The sequence below is a fragment of the Hydra vulgaris genome, chromosome 04 (assembly GCF_038396675.1).
Source record: "Hydra vulgaris chromosome 04, alternate assembly HydraT2T_AEP".
In the NCBI taxonomy this organism is placed as follows: Eukaryota; Metazoa; Cnidaria; class Hydrozoa; order Anthoathecata; family Hydridae; genus Hydra; species Hydra vulgaris.
In genome coordinates this window covers 39,470,573-39,492,474 of record NC_088923.1, presented here as the reverse complement: position 1 = coordinate 39,492,474, position 21,902 = coordinate 39,470,573, and the positions used below count along the sequence as shown (strand labels likewise).

The 21,902-nt window shown below is 30.0% G+C and overlaps 2 protein-coding genes and 1 long non-coding RNA gene across 3 annotated transcripts; all 3 read right to left on the bottom strand.

Moving 5' to 3' along the window:
* Nucleotides 1–11,265: 11,265 nt before the first annotated feature.
* LOC136079402 (uncharacterized) lies at nt 11,266–11,988 on the bottom strand. Its single transcript, XM_065795138.1, has 2 exons — nt 11,799–11,988; nt 11,266–11,696 (listed from the first exon to the last, which is right to left on the bottom strand). Exons 1-2 carry the CDS (start codon nt 11,986–11,988, stop codon nt 11,266–11,268), a joined length of 621 nt encoding a protein of 206 aa, XP_065651210.1.
* An 857-nt stretch (nt 11,989–12,845) lies between these two features.
* Nucleotides 12,846–15,086, bottom strand: LOC136079800 (uncharacterized). Its single transcript, XR_010638235.1, has 2 exons — nt 14,184–15,086; nt 12,846–13,965 (listed from the first exon to the last, which is right to left on the bottom strand). It is a non-coding gene; the product is annotated as an uncharacterized LOC136079800 (long non-coding RNA).
* A 2,121-nt stretch (nt 15,087–17,207) lies between these two features.
* Nucleotides 17,208–19,772, bottom strand: LOC136079401 (extracellular calcium-sensing receptor-like). Its single transcript, XM_065795137.1, has one exon. The coding sequence runs from the start codon at nt 19,770–19,772 to the stop codon at nt 17,208–17,210; it is 2,565 nt and encodes an 854-aa protein (XP_065651209.1).
* Between the last annotated feature and the right edge of the window lie 2,130 nt (nt 19,773–21,902).

The following is a 21,902-nucleotide window of genomic DNA, read 5'->3' as shown; positions in this document are numbered from 1 at the left end:
CAAATAAGTTCTAGAAAACCGCCATCTTACTTTTTTTCACTATCCCGAAACCGTTTTGGCTTGTGTCGGAGTCGCACTGACTTGCGAGCTTCCACTGGTGCAATACTCGATTCCATCACGGGAGAAAATTTGCTAGCCCCGTCCTCCTCTGTGTGACTTTGCACCGGATTGCTGGCTGTCGGTTCCTCTGTGGATGGAAGTTGCATACCAAAAGGTGATTCGGTATGCAAATAAGAATCGATTCACCGTAGTTTCGATAGAATTGCCTTGTCGTGCGGTCAACTTCTTCATCGCTTCCTTGAATGTTTGCACCGTGCGTTCGGCTTGCCCGTTCGAAGAAGGGTGATACAGGGCTGTAAAAATATGTCTTATTGAATTTTTTTTGACACACTCAGCGAAGACAACACTGCTAAACGAAGTTCCATTATCACTAACAATTACTTCGGGAATTCCATGAACCGCAAATATACCTCTCAATTGCTCAATGGTGTTTTCGGATTTGGCATTTTTCATCACTATTGCCTCGATCCATTTTGAATAAGCATCGCATACAATTAAAAACATGTGTCCTAAAAATGAACCTACATAATAAAGGTGTATTCTACTCCAGGGTTTACTTGGATACTCCCAATGGTGTATTGGCGCACTTTCAGGGCTTCTTTGATACATTTTACACAACCGGCATCGGTGTACCGTTTCCTCAATCGATTTGTCCATATTGGGCCACCACACGTAACTCCTCGCTAAAGCTTTCATGCGTACCACACCCAGATGGGCACTGTGTAACTCTTTTAATATCATCTCCTGTAACGATGCGGGTATTACAACCCGGTTTCCCCACATTAGTATTCCTCCTTCGACTCCTATCTCATATTTTCTAGCTACAAAAGGTTTAAATCCAGTTTCATTGGGCAACTGCAATCCACTAAGAACACCATCTAACACTCGGCTTATGATTGGGTCTCGTGCTGAATGGATTTTGACATCTTTGGCTGAGACTGGTGTCATCATTAAAATTATATTCTCTGCGACTGATGATTCGATGTTTTTAATTGGCAATCTGCTCATGCAGTCTGCATTTCCATGTGTAGCCCCACTACGGTATTTCAAACAATAGTTGTAAGCAGAAAGGGTTAACGCCCAATGCTGAATCCTTGTAGCGGTCATGGCTGGAATAGGCTTTCCCTCTGCCAAGAAACCCAACAAAGGCTTGTAATCTGTCACTAGAGTAAAATGTCTCCCATATAAATACTGATGCAATTTCTTCACGGCAAATATAATAGATAATGCTTCTTTCTCAATTTGAGAACAATTTCGTTCTGCTGTGGATAGCGTTCTGGATATGTAAGTAATCGGTCTTTCACTTCCCTCAGATGTGATGTGTGCCAGCACTGTTCCGATTCCATAAGGTGATGCGTCACAAGACAAGATTAGCTCCTTTTTTGGATCGTAATGTATCAATAATTTAGGCGAACATAATTCCGCTTTGGCACTGTCAAACGCTTTCTGTAAATCAATGAAGGTCCTCTACCTGGAATAATTATTAAAGTTAACACATTAGTCTGCCTATTTATTTTGACAGAAAGCTCAACTTCCCCCACTGGTGATACTACTTCTCCAGTGAATGTCCGCAAAAAAGATTTGGTTGGATAAGCTTCCTTGCTCGTGAGTCCTTTCTTTCGCAAGCTCGTAAATGTTTCTAGACTCATTACTGACACAGATGCTCCAGTGTCGAGTTCCATTTGTGTACAAATACCTTCAATTTCCACGTCAATCATGATTGGTTTCCTTTTTCTTGACTTGTTTTGAATGCGATATAACTCTTCTTCATCTTGATTTCCATTAATCTCGTCTATCTTGTGTTGGGTTGTTGTACTTTTAGACACCCATTTCTTTTTACGATATTTCCTTGTAGTGTGTCCCTTGTTGAGGCAAAAAAAACACTCCTGATCTTTGAAAAAACTTGTCTCTGGATTATGTTTGCCTCCGCAACGAAAACATTCACGTTCATAATGCCTTTCTGATTTGATTTCAACTTTATTGATTGCTGCTGGACTGGTAACGTTTTGATGGCATTGAATTATTGCTGCTTGATTTGCTGCTGCTTCCATGGTTAGTACAATGTCTAATGTTTTATTGTAAAGAAAGATTAGATCCTTCACTTTGTAGTCTCCTCTGAATTCGAGAGTTGTTAATCCCACAAACTATTCTGTCTAGTAGCATTTCATCCAGTGTATTTTCATAAGCACAATGGGTGGTCAAAGCTCTGAGATCAGCAATAAATGTTGCTACTGTTTCACTAGTGTCTCTATTTCTTGAATTGAATTTGAAGCGTTTGGCTATTGGATTTGGGGTTGGGCTCTTGTGGTTGCTCATCAACCTGCATAACTCAGTGTACGATCTATCGCTTGTTTTTCCCGGTGCTACCAAAGACTTGAACCACTTATATGTCACATGCCCACATGAACTCAAAAGGATAGTTCTTTGATGCTCCTCATCAATAATGCCATTAGCAATAAAGAAAAAATCTAGTCTCTCAACATAATTGTCCCAATCCTCATCTGAGTTGAATTCTGATAACTTTCCAAAATGCGAAGACATCACGTTAACGCACTAATCAACTTGTACTACTCATAATAATAACCATATTAACATCATAAAACAAAATCACCAATAATTAAACCATTAAGTAATGCAATAAATTTATCTTTTAATATTTATAATAGTTTTAGTAATAAATCTCTTTGTTATCATTAGCACTTTGTATATATTACTTTTCATTACTGTATCATTACTTTTTTCGTTAATGATGGCCGCTTAAAAAAAAGCTCCGTACCTGCCAGTTATCTAACCTTCTTTAATATCATTAGTTCATCCTTATTTGTAAGAGTTGTAGTATTATTTTAACTCTGGAAAAGATTATGAGCATCACGGAAAGTAGATTCGTTGAAATTCTAAATCTTCACAAAAATGAAATTATCCAAAGCTTCGAAAAGAGACTCGAAGATTTGACAATTCAACTAAAAGATACCCAAAACACCCTCAGCATTACTTATGATATGGCAGTAAAAAATGAAAAGGAAATTCTCTCTTTATCAACTTATCTCATATCAAAAAGAATATCTTCCTTTAAAAGAAATGAATAAGAACTTTAAATCAAATCAGGAAATTATTGAGCTTAAAATTCACGATCAAACTAATCGAAATATGAGAAATACTCTTATTTTTCGAGGTGTGAAAGATGAAAAAAATGAAAACTGGTCAACTACAGAAAATAAGCTTATAACAATCCTCGTTGATCACGCTAAAATATATCCAGAAAAAGCAACTAGAATGGTTGAGCGAGCACATAGAGGTAAAAAAAACAACAACAATTCACCCGCTCACATTTATGCAAAGTTCTATGACTGGAAAGATGCCTAACATGTTATTCATACTTTCAAAAATCTAATTAATTCTAAGTTTATGGGTATGAGTATTTATGTTAATCAAATCTACTCTCCCTTATTGACCACTCGACGTAATGAGGCTCTGTTGACTCGAAAACAACTCAAAGCAAACAACGAAATAACATCTGGTTTTATTGCTTATCCTGCTACGCTCATGGTGAAAAAAAACGAGAAAGACCTCGAATATGTCAAATATAGAGTCTTCTAAATAGTTTTTTGAATTTTTATTTGATTTAATTTTCGTCATCATATAAAGGTATACTTTTACTATAATACTGACATTAAATCTTCCCTTTAGGCAGGCACGTCCTTTTTATTTATTTACTTAGTCTGCTAAGAAATACTTATATCTCTTTGATCAAGTTTAACTTCTTATATCTATATACTTATACACACACACACACACACACACACACACACACACACACACACACACACACACACACACACACACACACACACACACACACACACACACACACACACACACACACACACACACGCGCGCGCGCGCGCGCGCACACACACACATATATATATTTATATAAATATAAATAATCTATTTTATCTACTTTTAATAATCTATTATATTAATTTTACTGGCATATTACTTTTAAATCATCATAGCAACCATGTCAGATAACTTATGTGCTATCTGCAAGTTAATTGTCTCTAAAAATCATAAAGCAATTTTCTTTGAAAATTGCCTTTCCTGGGTTCATCTAAAATGCAATAATCTAAACGACATCGATTATCAATTACTAAAAAATTCATCAGAAAATGAATCATGGTTCTGTAAAAATTGTCTAAGCTTTATATTTCCATTTAACAATGAAAATATAAATGATACTGATTTTTGTAAATTAAGTGGTACTAAAATATCTAAAAAAAAAAATTTTGATATAAAATTAAACAACATCCAATCAAATCTTGATGGCCTAAATGTAAACACATGTGGTGATAGAGTTCATAAAACAGTAATTAAAAGCTGTTATAAAGATATTGATGATCTATATGATTTAACACAAGAAAAAGAAAAAACTTCATTTAAGCTCATTCATTTAAATATAGCATCCCTCTCTAAGCACTTCGATGACTTGGAACAGTTACTTGAATCTGCTAATCTTGAATTTAATGTAATAGGATTAACTGAAAAAAGGTTGATTAGTAATAAAACTCCAGTCACTAACATTTCTCTTAAAGGTTATTCTTATGAACATACACCAACTGAATCTAAAGCTGGAGGTGCCCTTTTATATATAAGTAATAAGTTTGCATATAAACCTCGTAAAGACCTCAACATATATAAATCCAAAGAACTTGAATCTGTCTTTGTAGAAATAGTCATTCCTAAAAAGCATAACATTAGTGGGTGTCTATATATACAACCAACGTTGTTGGTTGTATATATAGACACCCACTAATGATGGTTGAGGATTTCAATAATTACTATATCACTCCTTTGCTTAATAAACTTTCGAATAAAAATAAAATGATATTCTTAATGGGTGATTACAATATCGATCTTTTAAAAATGAATATTCTATCAACAAAGGAGTTTCTAAACTTGCTAGCTACTAACTACTTTATGCCTCATATTATCCATCCAACACGTATAGTTAACAACTCTAAAACTTTAATTGATAATATATTCTCAAATGTTAAATCAAATGATTTTACTGCAGGAAACATTACTACTGCCATATCTGATCAGTTTCCTCAATTTCTATTTGTTCACAATATTTTAAAAACTTTGACCACCAAAAAAATAGTAATGGAAAGAAACTGGAAAGCATTTAATGAAGTATCATTTGTAAATGACTTCAACAAAACTTATAAAGATATCTCTAATAAATCTAATGATTGCAGTTACATGCTTACTAAAACTATTAATGTTGTTAATGAACTGCTAGATATTCACGCACCTCATAGAAAACTTAATAAAATGGATATTAAATTTATGGCCAAACCATGGATCTCTGATGACTTAAAACTGTCTATCAAACACAAAAATAAAGTGTTTAAAAAATATATACAATCTAAGAATCCTGTAAACAAAACTATTTATCATAATGAGTACAAAAAGTACAGAAATACTTTAAATTTACTACTTAAGGAAAGCAAAGATATATTATACTACCTATTTTACTAAGAATATCAAAAATATTAAATCGATTTCGAAGGGTATCTCCAGTATTATTATTCTCAATCCAAATAATCACACTGCACCAACTATTTTACAACAAAACAACGATTCAATAACTAATACAAAGGATATTGGCAATGCTTTTAACAATTATTTCACAACTATTGGTAGAGACATCCAATCGAAAATTCCTACATCCCAAAATCACTTCTCTGATTATCTATCCAATCCCAATCCAAATTCCTTCTTTATTAAACCAACTGATGAATATAAAATAAAAATAATAATGGACTCGCTTGACCCATGCAAATCATCTGGGCCTTATAGCATACCTATAAAAATTCTAAAACTTCTTCGAAATGAAATCTCTATAATTTTTTCTAATATCTTTAATATTTCATTCTCCAAAGGTATATTTCCCAACATCCTAAAGACTGCTAAAGTTATACCTATCTTCAAAAAAGATTCTAAATTACTTGTATCTAACTATAGGTCAATATCTTTATTATCAAACATTGACAAAATCTTGGAAAAGGCTTATGTTCAATCAAATATATGACTTTCTTAAGCAAGCCAATATCCTCTGCAATCTTTAATTTGGTTTCAGGTCAAGTTATTCAACATCTCTTGCACTAATTAATTTTACTGAGTATATTAGAGGTGCCCTTGATAAAGGAATGTTTGGGTGCGGTGTATTTATTCACCTCCAAAAAGCATTTGACACAGTAGATTTAAATATTCTTCTCAGCAAACTATCTTATTATGGTATAAGAGGTGTCTCAAATTTATGGCTCAAGTCATTTCTCACTAATAGAAATCAATTTGTTTCTATAAATGGAAAAAACTCCAATACTTGTGAAATTAATATAGGTGTACCACAAGGGTCTGTACTGGGACCATTATTATTTATTATCTACATAAATGATCTATCTAAAGCAATTAAATTCTGTAGAGTCCAGCATTTTGCTGATGACACAAATCTTCTTTATATCAGTAAATCTATTAAAAAAATGAACAAATATGTCAACTTTGACCTCAAAAAACTTTGCAACTGGTTAAATGCCAATAAAATATCTCTTAACAGTAATAAAACTGAGCTAATAGTTTTCAAACCAAGATCCAATAATGAAGATAGTCAACTCAAGATTAAATTAAATGGTAAGAAACTACTCCCTCAAAAGAGTATAAACTATCTTGGAATAAAAATAGATGAAAGCTTAACTTGGAAATGCCATATAAATGAATTATCAACTAAACTAAACAGATCCAATGCTATCTTATCTAACCTAAGATATTATGTTAACGAAAAAACTTTAAAATCTATTTATTTTGCTATATTTAACTCTCACCTAACATATTGCTGCCTATCTTGGGGACAAAAGTCACCCTTTCTAGAACAACTAAAGAGCAATAAGAATAATTAAATTCCTTCCTTATAATTCTCATACTAAGAGTTTTACAAAGATCTTCAAATCTTAAGTTTTTATGACCACATCAAAATTGATAATTGCCTGTTTATACATGGCTGCCTAAATAATATGCTTCCATCTATTTTTAGTGAATGATTTTCTTTAATAAAAAAGTTAAATAATTTTAAGGCAAATCTTCCCTTATGCACTCTGCAATAAATGACTAGAATTACCTTCAAACTAAGCTTAATAACAGTCCAATTTACGAGTTAAAAAAACAAGAATTAAAAAACAAACTCAAATCCTATTTTATAAATCAAGAATTTTTATGAGTCAACAATTTTATTGGTAGCTATGTTGAAATTTAATTGAAATATATCTTTTATTTTTATTTTTTATTTTTTTTTGTTTCTTTCAGATATATATATATTGAAATTAATTAATATTTAATCTTGGCTTTATGATTTAATTTTGGAAGTATGTGATTTTTATTTTTCGTTATGTATATGTTATTTGATTCTCATGGTCGCTCTCCTTGTTTTAGCAATGCTATATGAGAGTGAACCATCCAGTGTAAATATTACTTCTTTTGTGTGGCTGGAGTATTGTAATAATTTTACTGGAAAATATATTGTTGTTGTTGTTGTTGTTGTTATATACAAATAAGTTCTAGAAAACCGCCATCTTACTTTAAGCACGTTTTTCCGCTTTCTGCTGTGACGTATTCAAAATGTTTTTAACTTAATAAATACCGTGTTATAATAGGGCCGCAAACATAACAATATATATATGAATATATATATACATATATATAAATATATTTATATATATATGTTTATATATATAATATAAATATATATACATATATACATATATAATATATATATGTATATATGTATATATATTTATATATATGTATATGTATATATATATATATATATATATATATATATATATATATATATATATATATATATATATATATATATATATATATATATATATATATATATATATATATATATATATATATATATATATATATATATATATATATATATACTACTTTATGTTGTCTGTTCAACTTGATATGCTTTTTTTGTATGCCATTAACTGAATTATATTAAATAAACGATATTAAGTTTGATCACGTTTAAAAATTCTAAAAAAATAAATTATGTATATTCATGAACACCGATTTGTATTACACACTTATATGAGGCGATTTTGCCTTTCATGGGGCGATTTCACCAATGTAAAAAGAGTTAAAACTTTATTATATTTTTTCAAATTAAGCACATTCTGTGCACATGTTGATGCAAAAATAGACTTGACATGCCCATATATGATATATGGGCATGTGAAGTCCATATATGGAAGCTGGATTATGTATATATGCATTGGAGCCAGTCTTTTGATGAATCCACCTATGCCACACCAAACACACAGCAGTGAGTTGTTTTTGCTGTTTCTGTTATAAGCTTTTGATGTACTCGGTAGCATTTAATTTAATAATAATTTAAACTATGCGATTTCTTCTTCTTTCAGCCATATGCTTTTATTTGATTAGGCAAAAAAATCCTTTTCTTTCTTGAGCCACTTGCTTTTTTTTGTTTGATGGGGAACTTCTTCTTCTTCGAGTCACTTGGATTGAAAAACACACCTAAAGATTTTTTAATTTTTATATAAGTGAGTAATCTAAGTGAGATTTATGTCATGTAGTAGGCAAATCTTTTTGAATTAATCAACAACAATGTAATTTTTTTGCATATAAATAAGTTTTGTTGTCAATGGAAATCCACGATCCGCCAAGTATAAAAGTCTTACTAGTGCTTATTCCTGTTGCTTTGTAAACACTGTTTTTCTTCCCACAGAGCTCCATTTATCTTATCTTTCAGCGTTAATCTCATGTTTTTGCTGCCGCTAATATTTTACTGCCATCTTTAACAGCTTGAATGGCCAAATGGAGGTTGGTACTACTATAGGATTACTTTTTCTTTGCGTACCATCTAAAACATAGGTTTTGCGTACCATCTGAAACATAAGTAATATACAGCAAGTTTTAGGTTTTGACACTTAAGGTAAAAATGCAAAAGATAATTATTATCTTGTTGATAAGATGTTGAATATCTTATATTCACATTTCTTATCAATTAAGGCTCGCCGATGATGGCGAGCCTTAATTGATAAGAAATGTGAATATAAGAAAATGCATTAAATTGGAACAAATAACATTTTCAAATACAAAATTTTAGGAGAATTTTAGAAAACTATTTTTAAATTAAATTTTAAAGTACAGGTAGGTACACCTTAAAAACTACAAAAAAAAGTAGTAGCCTATAACTGAATATTGGAAACTTCTGAAGTGATGAAATGTTCTACACTTAAAAACTACTTAATATGAATGTCTTCCCATCTTGGTGTTTGCTTCGGATGTATGAATAAATTACTTTTACATTAGGCTTTTTTAACAAACTATTCCTCGTATTTTTGTAATTTTCTTTTTAGAAGTTCTTTTACGCTTTTACAAGCTTTTTATATTTTTAACATTAATTTTTATATATATTTTATATTCGGCTTTAACATTAATTTTATGTGCATTCTTCCCAGCAGAGATATGTTATGCCCACAATTCACGTTTATTTCTCAGCTTATTTTTTACTAACTTGTTTTTCTCATATTGAGAAAAAACACCCCGTCTAACCGAGGTACTCAGATAGGTGGAATAAATTTCAGCACGTGGTGCTAAAATTTATTTCACCTCACGTCCTGCTTGAGTGAAGTGTTTTTAAAAAACACCTCACTCAAGCAAGACGTTTTTAAGATCACATGATATTTGTTTACAAATAATCGTTTGCATCAACTTTTTGCGTCTATTTCAATTTGGCTATTTAACCATAGAGTTATACTTAACGTAAAGGAGGATTGATGCTTTAAGTTCCATTATAAAGGGACTTGAGGCAACAATCCTCCTTTTACGTCGGAATGTTCAAATTCAGGAATATTTAAATAGGAAATGAGGAATGTTTAAATAACATAAAAATGTAACATTGATTTGAGAGAGCTTTGGTTGATGCTTGAAAAATCGCTGAAGAAATCAGTATTGAGGCAATTTTTCAACCAGAGATAAGAATGAGTAAAAAAAAAATCTTGACTTACGAGCTAGAAGATAAACCCCATGACAATCCCATAGAAAAAATCAGAGTTAATTTTTACAAAACTACAATAGTAGTTTTGTAAAAGAACTGATAATTTCTTGTAATAATTTGGAAAGAGTACGAAACATTCTCCTGGATATCCCACCTTTGCAAAAGGACATAGACGCAACAGCTACGAAACATTCTCCTGGATATCCCACCTTTGCAAAAGGACATAGACGCAACAGCTCTTTGCTTTTCCATATCTCATGAATTTTGCCACAATTTCAATAAAAAAAGAAATGGCTAACCAACTTAAAATTAAAGATCTTATAAAAGACTTTTCCAAAAAAAAGGCCAGGAATATATCGTTGGATAAAAAAAATCAATTTAAAAATCCCAATAAAGTAAAATAAACAACCAAAATTTAAAATAAAATAAAAATTCAGTCAAGGATTTGTTAGTCTTCTTAGATTTTCTAGTTTGTTGTTTAATATGCAAAATATATGCAATATAAATCGTGTTAATTCTTGACACTCTTATAGGAAAACCTATACGCTTATAAACTGAAAAAAGAAAGAGTGAAACAGTTCAATAATTTGATAAAAATAGTCCAATGAAAGAGGCAGAATTCGAAAAATCTTAAATATTTCAACTTAAATTAATAAATGATAATAAAATAAAATATTATTTAAATATATGATAATGAATAAAAAATTTAAATTATTTAATTTATTATTGCTCTGTTCTTTAAGAACATTGAGCACTTTATTTGTAGAATACACTGACATAATTTATATATATATATACAGGCCCGGTTCTAACAGTTTTCTATGTGTAGGCGAGATGCAAATTTGCCGCCGCAAAAATTAAAAATGCAATAATTTCCAATTTGAAGGAAAATAGAAAAACACTGAAAATCAAACTTTAATATATTTTTATTTTATTACGAAAAATTACACAAAAACAAAGTAAATAAAAAAACTGAATTTATACAAAAATAAAAAACAAAACATTCCATTCATGAAAAAATAAAAAACAAATCGTAATTAAAAGTGAATTTTCCTAGCTTTTAATTCTGCGAAATCTTTAACCAAATCTTCTATGTCCAAATGATCAGCAATTTATTTCTCGATGGAAATCGTAGCTAGACCAACTAAACGATCTTGACACATTTGTGATCTGAAATAGGATTTTATTATTTTCAGCTTTGAAAAGCTTCTTTCAGCACTAGCAACTGTGACTGGTAACGTTAGTAGTATGCGAAGAGCTATCGAAAGGTTTGGGAATACTTCGACAACATTAGATGTGTAAATACATTTTAATACACTTTTTGGATCGCTATTGGAAGTATCAAGTCGTCTCCCAATAGCTTTAATTTCATACCAAAGTTCGACCCCGTTGATATCAGATTGGCCATCAGACATAAGCGCTAACTGCAAGTTCTTACAGTGTTTCAATAACTCATCATCCGTAAAGTGTTTGCTGCCGATATTGTAAAGAAACCCAAATAACTCGTTATATTCCGATAATTGCGTAAATCTTTCATTTATTGCTTGAATTGCGATGTCCAATATTCGATTGAAAAAAGATACTCTGAAGTTTTGTTCTGGTGATACTATCGGTTCATCACGACCTTCTTATAGGAATTGTCTACTCTTTCTGCGTACGCGTACGGGATCATCCACATCAAATCCTTCAAAAATTTCTAGTTCAACTGCCAATTTTTTTGCATTTTCAACCATTGCGGCAAATGCTTCATCACAGCGATAATCGCATAGGAAAGATTTGGTAGCGTTTAAATGCTCTAGAGCAAGCGACAAGTCTAAAGCCTGTGATTGGAGCATTTTGCTGACAATATTAATTTGGAATAAAATGTCATACCACAATACCAAGGAGCAAACAAATTTGAAATTTGAAATATTTCTGGCTATTCCCTTAGCCTCTGCGCGACTCTTGACTTGTGGTGCAGTAGTTAATGTATTGTCTTCTGCGATTTCAATTAGTGCATCGTAAACTCCACTAATCTGAAATCGAAGTGCCCGTACGGCATCGACCCTGCTTTCCCAACGAGTGGCACTTAACGGTTTTATAGTCAGATCGCTTATTTTTTTTTTTTGGGAAAACACAAAATAAATTAAGAAAATGCCGCTCTAGAAAAGTGCCGCCGTCGGCTGTCGCCGACGTCGCCTACGCTTAAAACCGGGCCTGTATATATATATATATATATATATATATATATATATATATATATATATATATATATATATATATATATATATATATATATATATATATAAATATATGTATATAAATTATGTCAGGGTATTGTACAAATAATATATATATATATATATATATATATATATATATATATATATATATATATATATATATATATATATATAAATATATGTATATAAATTATGTCAGGGTATTGTACAAATAATATATATATATATATATATATATATATATATATATATATATATATATATATATATATATATATATATATATATATATATATATATATATATATATATATATATATATATATATATATATATATATATATATATATATATATATATATATATATATATACAGTACTGTGCAAAAGAAAGTTGCACCTAAGAGAATTTTAATATATTCAAGGTAAAATGTCAAACAAAATGAAATTAAAACAAAAATGTAGGTACAAATATATTTTTTATTAAATTGTGTAATATAATACAAGTTTTGTTCAAAACTTTTAAATCTATAACTATACATAGAGACTTAATTAATTAAGTGTGACCACCTTTATTTACAATAACATCTTAGAGTCTTTTATTTATACTTTTGTACTGATTTTCAATAATTGTGATGGGGATACCATCACAATATACCATTTTTCTTTTAGAACATTCCAAAGCTCGTTTACATTCTTTAGCAACCTTTCCATCTCTTTCTGTCTAAGTTGTCCCAAACATTTTCGATTATATTCAAATCAGGGCTCTGAGGAGGCCAAGGCATGGTTTGAAGCACTCTCTCCTCTTCCAGATTTGACAAATAATTTTTAACTAATTTTCGAGTATGCTTGGAATCTTTATCCTGTTGTTGGATAAAATAATCCCTGATCAGTTGTCGTCCAGAGGGCACAGTATGATTATGTAAAATATTTTTATATTTATCACCTGTAAGCTTTTCTGTTATTCTAGCAATATCCCCTGCCCATTTTATTGAAATACGCCCCCAAACTTGAACATTCCCTCCACCAAGTTTGATAGTTGATGCTAAACATGACTCCTTTAATCCTCTCCCTTTCTTCACCTAACATACTGACGTCTATTCGTCCCAAATACTTGAAATTTAGATTTGTCTGTAAACAATACCTTATTCCATTGATTTTTCTGCCACTCTTTGTGCTCTCTGGCGAACTTTATTCTTTTTTCTTTATCACACTTGCGTAGTAAAGGTTTTTTAATAGCTACACAGCCTTTTAATCCAGATTTTATTAAAGATCGTCGCACAATAGATGCATGTACTAAAGTTCCACTAGCTCTTTTAGATATTGAACAAATTCTGCGCTTACTTTCTTGCGATTTCGTAGCGCTGTTATTTTTAAAAACTGTTCATCACGTAGGCTTAACTTCTTGGGACGACCAGACTTCTTTTTATCTACTACATCACCAGTTTCATTATATTTTTTAACTATTTTTTGAACTGAGACTCCCAAACAATTCACATGTTTGGCTATTTTAACTTGACTATAGCCATCTTCATGTAAAACAATGATGCGATTTCTGTCATATATTGATATCTTCGGCATTTTATTAGTTCTGAAATTATATTATTAACGAAATCATTAACTAAAATAAATAAATATAGTTTTATTTAAAACAATATCTTAGTTTAATTTAATAAAAACTCAATATTATTTTCTTATATTTATTTAAATGTACATTTTTAAAAAAATTTCTTAGGTGCTACTTTCTTTTGCACAATATACATACAATAAAAAGGTAAGTTTAACTAGAAAACTGAAAGGGGATAATACCTAATGAAAGTTGTCTTCCTTGATTCCTAATTTCTATAGCCGATATACGTCTTGAAAAAAATTAAATAAAATTTTACGCTTTATTGCGCTTAAAAGCAAATCCATATCTTTTAATTGATTAGCTTTAATTTCAATTTTACTGTGACTTGATTCACCAACATGCAACATTTTAAGTTAGGAGGAGCTATTTTTTTTGATTCTAATAGCTTTTTGATACTCTTGATCTAACGATAACAGATTCCATTTTTTAAAGATCAATTTTGTGTGCATATTTTTGGGACCAATAATCCGTAGAGCTTTCTATCGTAGACATTTGAGTTAATTGAATAATTTAACTAAACATAGTTTTTTTTGATTTACTGTTCCCCAAATTACACCATACATTAAATGACTTCTAATTAAAGCATTGTATAAAACAGATTTGCAAGACAATAGTTTATCAAACTTTCTAAGTTGCTAGATGCCATTAATTATCTTTTTTGATGTTTGTACTAAATGGTCATGGTTCCTTTTGTCGTCCCAAAGAATACCAAAAATGCTAACGCTATTTTCTTTATAATTTTCTCCATATTAGGTCCCCTTAAGCCCGTGTAACTTTACTTCTATATTTTTTGCGCAACCAAATATCATCAGTTTTGTTTTTTCAGGATGAAGTGATAGTTCATTCGCTAAAAACCAATTACTAACTTTTTCTAATTTCCTGCAAAATGTTTTCTGTAACTGTTCAATAAAGTCAACATTTGCAATCATTGTATCATCGGCAAAAAAGACATTGTCTAATTATGTTGTACCTAGTAGGTCAAATATAAATACTGAGGACCATATATGTTCCTTGACCAACACCAAACTTTACTACTTTTTCATTTAATGTAAAACTTCTAATAACAACCGACTGCCTTTTGTTTGTTAAATATGAAGAGATCCATTTTAAAGTTTTTTTTACCGGCACCTGTGTTTTTGAGCTTTTTTTAAATAATGCTATAGACACAGTTTTAATGTTTATAAACAATAAACATTAAAATTCAATTGCTGCAACTTCAATGGTTTTTTTATTAAATTCATTGTAGAAACTTTACAAAGCTTTTCTTTTATAAGATTTTCTTCTTTTAACAGTTGGTCTGATTTTTAAAGCTTCTGGAAAAGGTTTTTGTTGTAGTGATTGGACAGAATACCTTTTAGTCTTTCCTTTCATATAGCAAATGATGCTGTTCATACATCTTGAATTATGTATGTAAGCTTTTTAAACCTTGCTTTCCTTAAATATTAAGATCAAAACCTCAATTTCAAATAAAACCAAACAATGTTTTAAAAACAAAACGCTTTTAAACAAATGCATTTTTGACTTAATTCATTTAGCCACGTTTTACGAAAGTGACAGATTTAAAAAAAAAGGTGAAACTTTTATTTAAAAATGTAACTTCAACTAGTTTATATAATGGATTCTTATTATTCATTTAATATTTTATTTTTATTATTAATTTATTTCACTTAAGTTCATAAAGTTGTTGCATGTTGCATATTCGGAGATCAAATCAACAAATTTCTCACTTATTAGTAAATCCAAGATCGATAACTATCTTAGTTTTAGAATTGCAAAAATGTAGTATGTAGGTGTAGATGTAGTATGTGGAATACTGTTTACCGAATAAACCAAGGATAATACTAGATGTTAATGAATTATTGTTTAACAACCTTTATGCTTTTTGAACTAATGTATTTGAAAAGATATTTATACAGTTCATTTTACATTTATGCAAAAATAATAACGGAATAACCTTTAACATTTTACGAAAATGATTTCTAATAAAACATTTTCCATGTCTTTAATCATCACATAGAAATTTATGAAGTTTTTCACAAGTGGTCCACATAATTTTTCAAATTATGTGGACACTTGTGTTTTTCACAAGTGGTCCACATAATTTTTCAAATGTTTTTGATCTTAACTCTTTTAAATCAATCAGCTATATAAAAAGTAACCTTACATAAACATACACAAAAAACATACACATAAACAAAAGCAATTGTTTTTGAATTGAATTATATAACAATGTTATAAAATACTTCATACCATTATGCCTTAGCATTTTTCTTCTCCTTAAAATGAACTACTCTCGGCTGAAAAAATTCTTTTAATTTCAGAAGAAATTGTATTTCTATTAGTTCATGAATTTCAGGAATAACTATTTCTCCTTTATACATATTTAACTAAAGTGCAATATATTCATCAAAGTTTCTGTTGTTTACAGTTTGATTTTTTATGCACACTTTAGCTGCAATTTTAAATCTATGAGATGACAGCCATCTTCCTACATATTAAAAAAATTAAGATAAATTTTCCCATTGCTGAGGAGACCAAATAGGTCATATCATATCATAATATATTACAAAAGTTCAAACTTAAATAAGTTGTTAACATATAAAACATATATGTTGTTAACATATATAACTGTTAACTAATCAAAAACTGTAAAATATTAGCATATTAAACAGTTCATTTAATTGATTTAAATATTCATTTAACAATTGCCACAAATCTAATTATTTTTTTTAGATAATCTATTCATTGAAGAAGTCAAAAGTGTGCCTTTGATTTGCATTGATTTTCACTTCCCAATGTTTTCTGCGGTTTGGTTGTAGTATAAAAAAAATTCTAAAAGTTTTTCCTCAAAATCTTTTTATTTGACTTCTTTAACACTTTTCAGTAAAAATAATATTTTAAGAAATAACTGAATGCTAGTAGTAGCCAGTATCCCACCAAGTCAAACGTCGATAGACAAAATTTGATTAAAATTAGTTATAAAAACAATAAAGTAAGTAAAACATCTCACCATAACCAAATAATAGCAACAAATGTGAGTTTAACAGTTGCTTTAAAATTACATTCTATGCATAGAATGTAAATTTACATTACTATATAAAACTGCTAGATGGTACAAGAATATACAACAACTAAGTGGTTACTCATAAATTCAATAAATTGTAAAGTGAAAATTTGTAAAGTGGTTACACATGTGTAACCATTTAATAGTTGTACATTGTGTAAACAGATATTGAACTGTTTTTTTGTGCGTGTTTCTTGCTTCCAAATTTGTTTTTTGAACGTTTTTTGATGAACATTTGACGATGGCGTTCATAACCGATATATATTTGTGGCAGTATTAAGCAAATCGTGTAAATTAAACCAAAAATACTAAGCGTAAACGTCATCACAATAGATTTTAACTTGTTCTGTACAAAATTGAAAGTAATCAGATATGCAACCATAACAACACATAAAGCTATACACGTGAAACTAAAAAACTTTGGTTCATAAAAGTGGTGCTCCATGTTACGTTCACGAAACGCACAACAAGAAGCTAAAATCAGTATTATTAATGGAATAAAGTTAGCAATCAAACTAGGAACATTTAAATTTATGGAGCAGCTTCTACTTTTAAAAAAATATGTCAAACCAGAAACAATCTCCTCATTTATATTCTGATTATGAATAAAAATTAAAACGAACACTGGAATCAACTCTACAAAAATCATGGTTGTGATTAAAAAAACTTGTACTGTCAACAGCCGGTACTTTATTGTTTTATTTTTGAAGTATTCAACTGCCATATTTGTTTTAACTAGCAAAGAAGACGAATAAGACATAAGTAAGATAAAGAAAATCATGTTTCGTGAGCTGCACAATACATTAGTTGGTTCAACAATATTTAGATATCCATATGAAAAACTAATAAAAGGTAAGCAGCATGTAAAAGTTGAAGTAAAAAAATATGATCCGCTCTCTGGAAGGAAACGTCGAAACTTGAAAAGGAAAAAATACCCAATTAATGTAAGAACTTGACCAATACTACTAACAACAATAATTGCCACCCCTTCTGAGCTTTTATAATTTAACCACGCAATATCGGTTTTATTACAAGCAGTGTTGTTGTTTATAGAGTGATAGCCATCAATACATGTTGAGCATTGTTTTGCGTTTGTTGTATTTGTGTAATTATAAAAGCCGCTGCAATTTATACAAGTCCAGCAACCAGTGTTGTGAGAACTAACCACCACTTCACCATTTACACAGTCTCGATTACACTTTGATTGTGGTGCTGAAGAGTTTTGCTGTACATACCAGTATGGCCACTTTATATTTTTGTTCAAAATATTAAAATTCATATAATTATTTTTATATGACCAACTTCCTATCGTTATATATGTTAAAGTTCCGTTTTCATTCTGCAAGTTGTCAATGTTGTAAAGCGCACGCACTGGGTCATTTGAGTTGTTAAAAGTCACCACATTCCCAGTACTACTTTTAATAGACATGTTCTTCATAATTTGTGTCAACTTTGTGTAATCAATAGGCGTGTTAGCACAACACTGATGTAGACTGTTATTGTAAATATAAGAATAAATTCCATTTGTTAGAACTGTAACGGCATCTACCCAATTACTTGAGCTAATATCTGATTCGATAAGTTGCTTCTTTATGTCATCTACTATAATGAAACAGTTATTTTCTCCGTATAAAACTGATTTGTCATTTGAAATATATTTTGGTTCACAATTAAAAGTGTTTTTAAGGTAATTTTGAAGAAAATTATTTACGAGATAATTTGTTTTTATTTCGTTTTCAATATAACTTGATAGGTCTAAGATTGTTGAATAATTCATAGATATTGATAAAAGACCGTGCAATTGGTTTTTTGGAACGGTATGTTTGTAGCTTTTGTTAAGCGCTTCAGGATTCCATGCGTCACTTGTCAACCAAATACGAGAAATATTTGCTTTTTCAGCTTCTATTAATAAGATTTCGCCTAGCCCGCTAAAGTAACAAAACAATATAACGACCGTAGCACTCGGTTGATTATTTATTTTTTTAAGAGTTTCATTTACTTCTCTACAAATATCATTTCCCTTATAAGTAATATAGCTTGTATCAGATATCCATATGTCATTTTGCGCGGCTTGAATTTGAAGATCCTCGAGTGCTAGTTTTCCGTAAGAATCATTTAAACCTACTGCAAAAATGTAATTCCAATCAAACCTTTTCATTACATCCAACATTACTCGAACCTGCATACTGTCTGATGGAATAGTTCGTAAAAATGATCTATACATTGTGCTATCAGTTAGCAAACGATTAGAAGCCCAAGGGCTTATCATAGGAATCTCATACAAAGACATTAACGAAGCTAAAGGAATTGTTGTAGTGCTCATATCTGTCCCTAAAATAGCCGCAGGAGGTTTCATGAAGTTTAATCCACTTACACTACACTGCATATATTTTTCACGACAAACTGAATTACTTTCTATATTAACTGAAGATATAACTTTGATTCCTGTCTCCATAGTTGTTGTTAAATCCCCGCAGTTGTCAACTAATCGAGCGCCAATCATTTTCCACTGCGTGTTGTTGTTAGCTCTATCAATAGCGTACTTAGTTGCATAAAATGCCAGCAAACCTGATAAACTTACTTTATTGCAGCTACTGTTTTGTTCTGTAAATGTAAGAATTATTTGTATCGTGTAGTTCCCGTTTAAAAAACTTGTAATTTGAGTAAAGTTTGTTGATGAACTTTTATCTGTTATGCCGTACATTTGATCGCATTGCTGCGATGACACTGTTGCAAATAAAAAGATCAAACAAAAATAAAGCACCATTTCTCGTACCATTTCCCAGAGTTTACTTATAATAACGCATCTTTTAATATATAAGATGCATTTAAAGTAACCGAATCATATTTTTTTATCCAAACACTTAATTAAAAAAGAATTAATACAGATAATACATTTTAATTGAAGTTTTACAGCCTTTTTTTTTTTAAAAAAAAAGCTAAATACTTAAACAAAGAGATTAAATCAATCGACTTATGGCGTGTGTATTATGATGAAAAATAACTAATTGAAAAAAAAATTTAAAAATATGTTTGTTTGGTGTTGTGCTACGTTTAGAAATCATACAAATAAAAATGCCTCATAAATAACCTGGAGCACCTAAAAAAAGAATTAAATATCAGAGTTGTCGTTTTAGAGATGGAAAACTAAATATTTTGAAATAAATCCAATAAAGTAAGCTGCAATAATAAAACACAAATGAACGAAAGTGCTTAACTTAAAACAACAAATAAATTACCAGTTAATGTTTTCAATACTGATCGAGTAAGGCTACAACTGCATTTTCTACATTTTGAGTTTATTTCAATTTATGTTAAAAAATGACGTCTGACTGGTAATAAGTTTTCCTAGATCCGGTGGTTCTTTTCGAAAAAATAACAATACTACTCGCTTATTCTTCAGAAACAAAAACGATTTGTAAAGAATAAAGAATTGATCGCAAAGAAAGTAGTTAAAGCAATAATTGAAACTATTGAAGCAACAATTGAGAGCAACAATTGAAACTTTTGAAGCAGCAATTGAAAGATCTTTAACTATTGAAGCAGAACAAAAAGCAGTAATTATTGTGCATTTAATTAAAAAAATACTCGTTGTGGTAGGTACATTATCACTTTGTTTCATAGTTGATACTGAGGGATCTAAGGAACATTGCGCAGCCACAGCACAAATCTTTGTACAACTTCATCTCTGGTACAACATGCCTCAAAGTTTGCATATACCATTAATAAAGAGATAGCAGATTGTTGCTAAAGATGGTGTTAACATTTGGGATGAAGAATAAATGAAACCTAAGAAGCACGTAATATCGATTTTGAAAAGTTTTATGTTTATACTTTTTTATAAAAGTTTTATACTTTATTAAAGTATTCTAATACAGCGAAAGCTTTATGTAAATTAAGCAGGCGATTTGTTGACGTAGAAATTCTGTTATTTTATGATAAAATCTGTTCTTATTACTAACAATTCATTGCGCCAAGAAATGTGCAATTAATTGCTTAACTTTAATGGAGAATGCGTATTCGAAAACTCTGTAAAAATTTAATGTACTAGCACTAAGTGTTTAATTACAAAGTACGGCTTTAACATTGATTGAGTGCAGTGTGGTACGTGCCAATGATTGTTTTATCAGTGTGATGAAATTAGTGGTGTTTCTTTCATAAGTAGGATCTACTTCTGACTCATTATAATATGAAGGTTGAGCAACAAGCTTACCATGGTAATGCATTTGTATCGTTGTAATTATGCAATTGAAAAATATTCTTAAGTAACCACAATAAACTTTGTAGCGTTATTGATGATGTTGAGATTAGTGTTGATGAAGTTGAGATTGAGAAACTTTAAATAATTTGCAAAAAATTATTTTCAATGGAAAATTTTTTATTAAATAAATTTATTTTCTTTTCGATTAAAATGTTTCACTCGATGAATACATGAACTCATCTTTAAAGTAACACTACATGTTAAAGTACATATAACTATCGGACTGTTGAGTGAAGAGGAACATAAGTAAGAAGTTAAGACAGTTGCGATTGGTCGGGACCAGAAACTGCGTTTTGTTTTAAAACGCTTTAAATTGCTCAGCAAAACTGGTATGAAGCTTCAAGCTGCTAAGGCAAGAATATTTGTAGTGTATTCTTAGTATGCTAAAATAAACAATCCTCGATATTTTACATGCAGAATTTTAACCTGTTATAGTCTGTTTGTAAAATATTTTTTAAATATTTATTGGCGTTGGTTAAACGTCACATTAAGTCTACGTTATATATCCCATTCTACACTTTTCTTTAAAAGCTGATTTTAATCTACCCTCTTCATTTTAATTTAAAATTATTC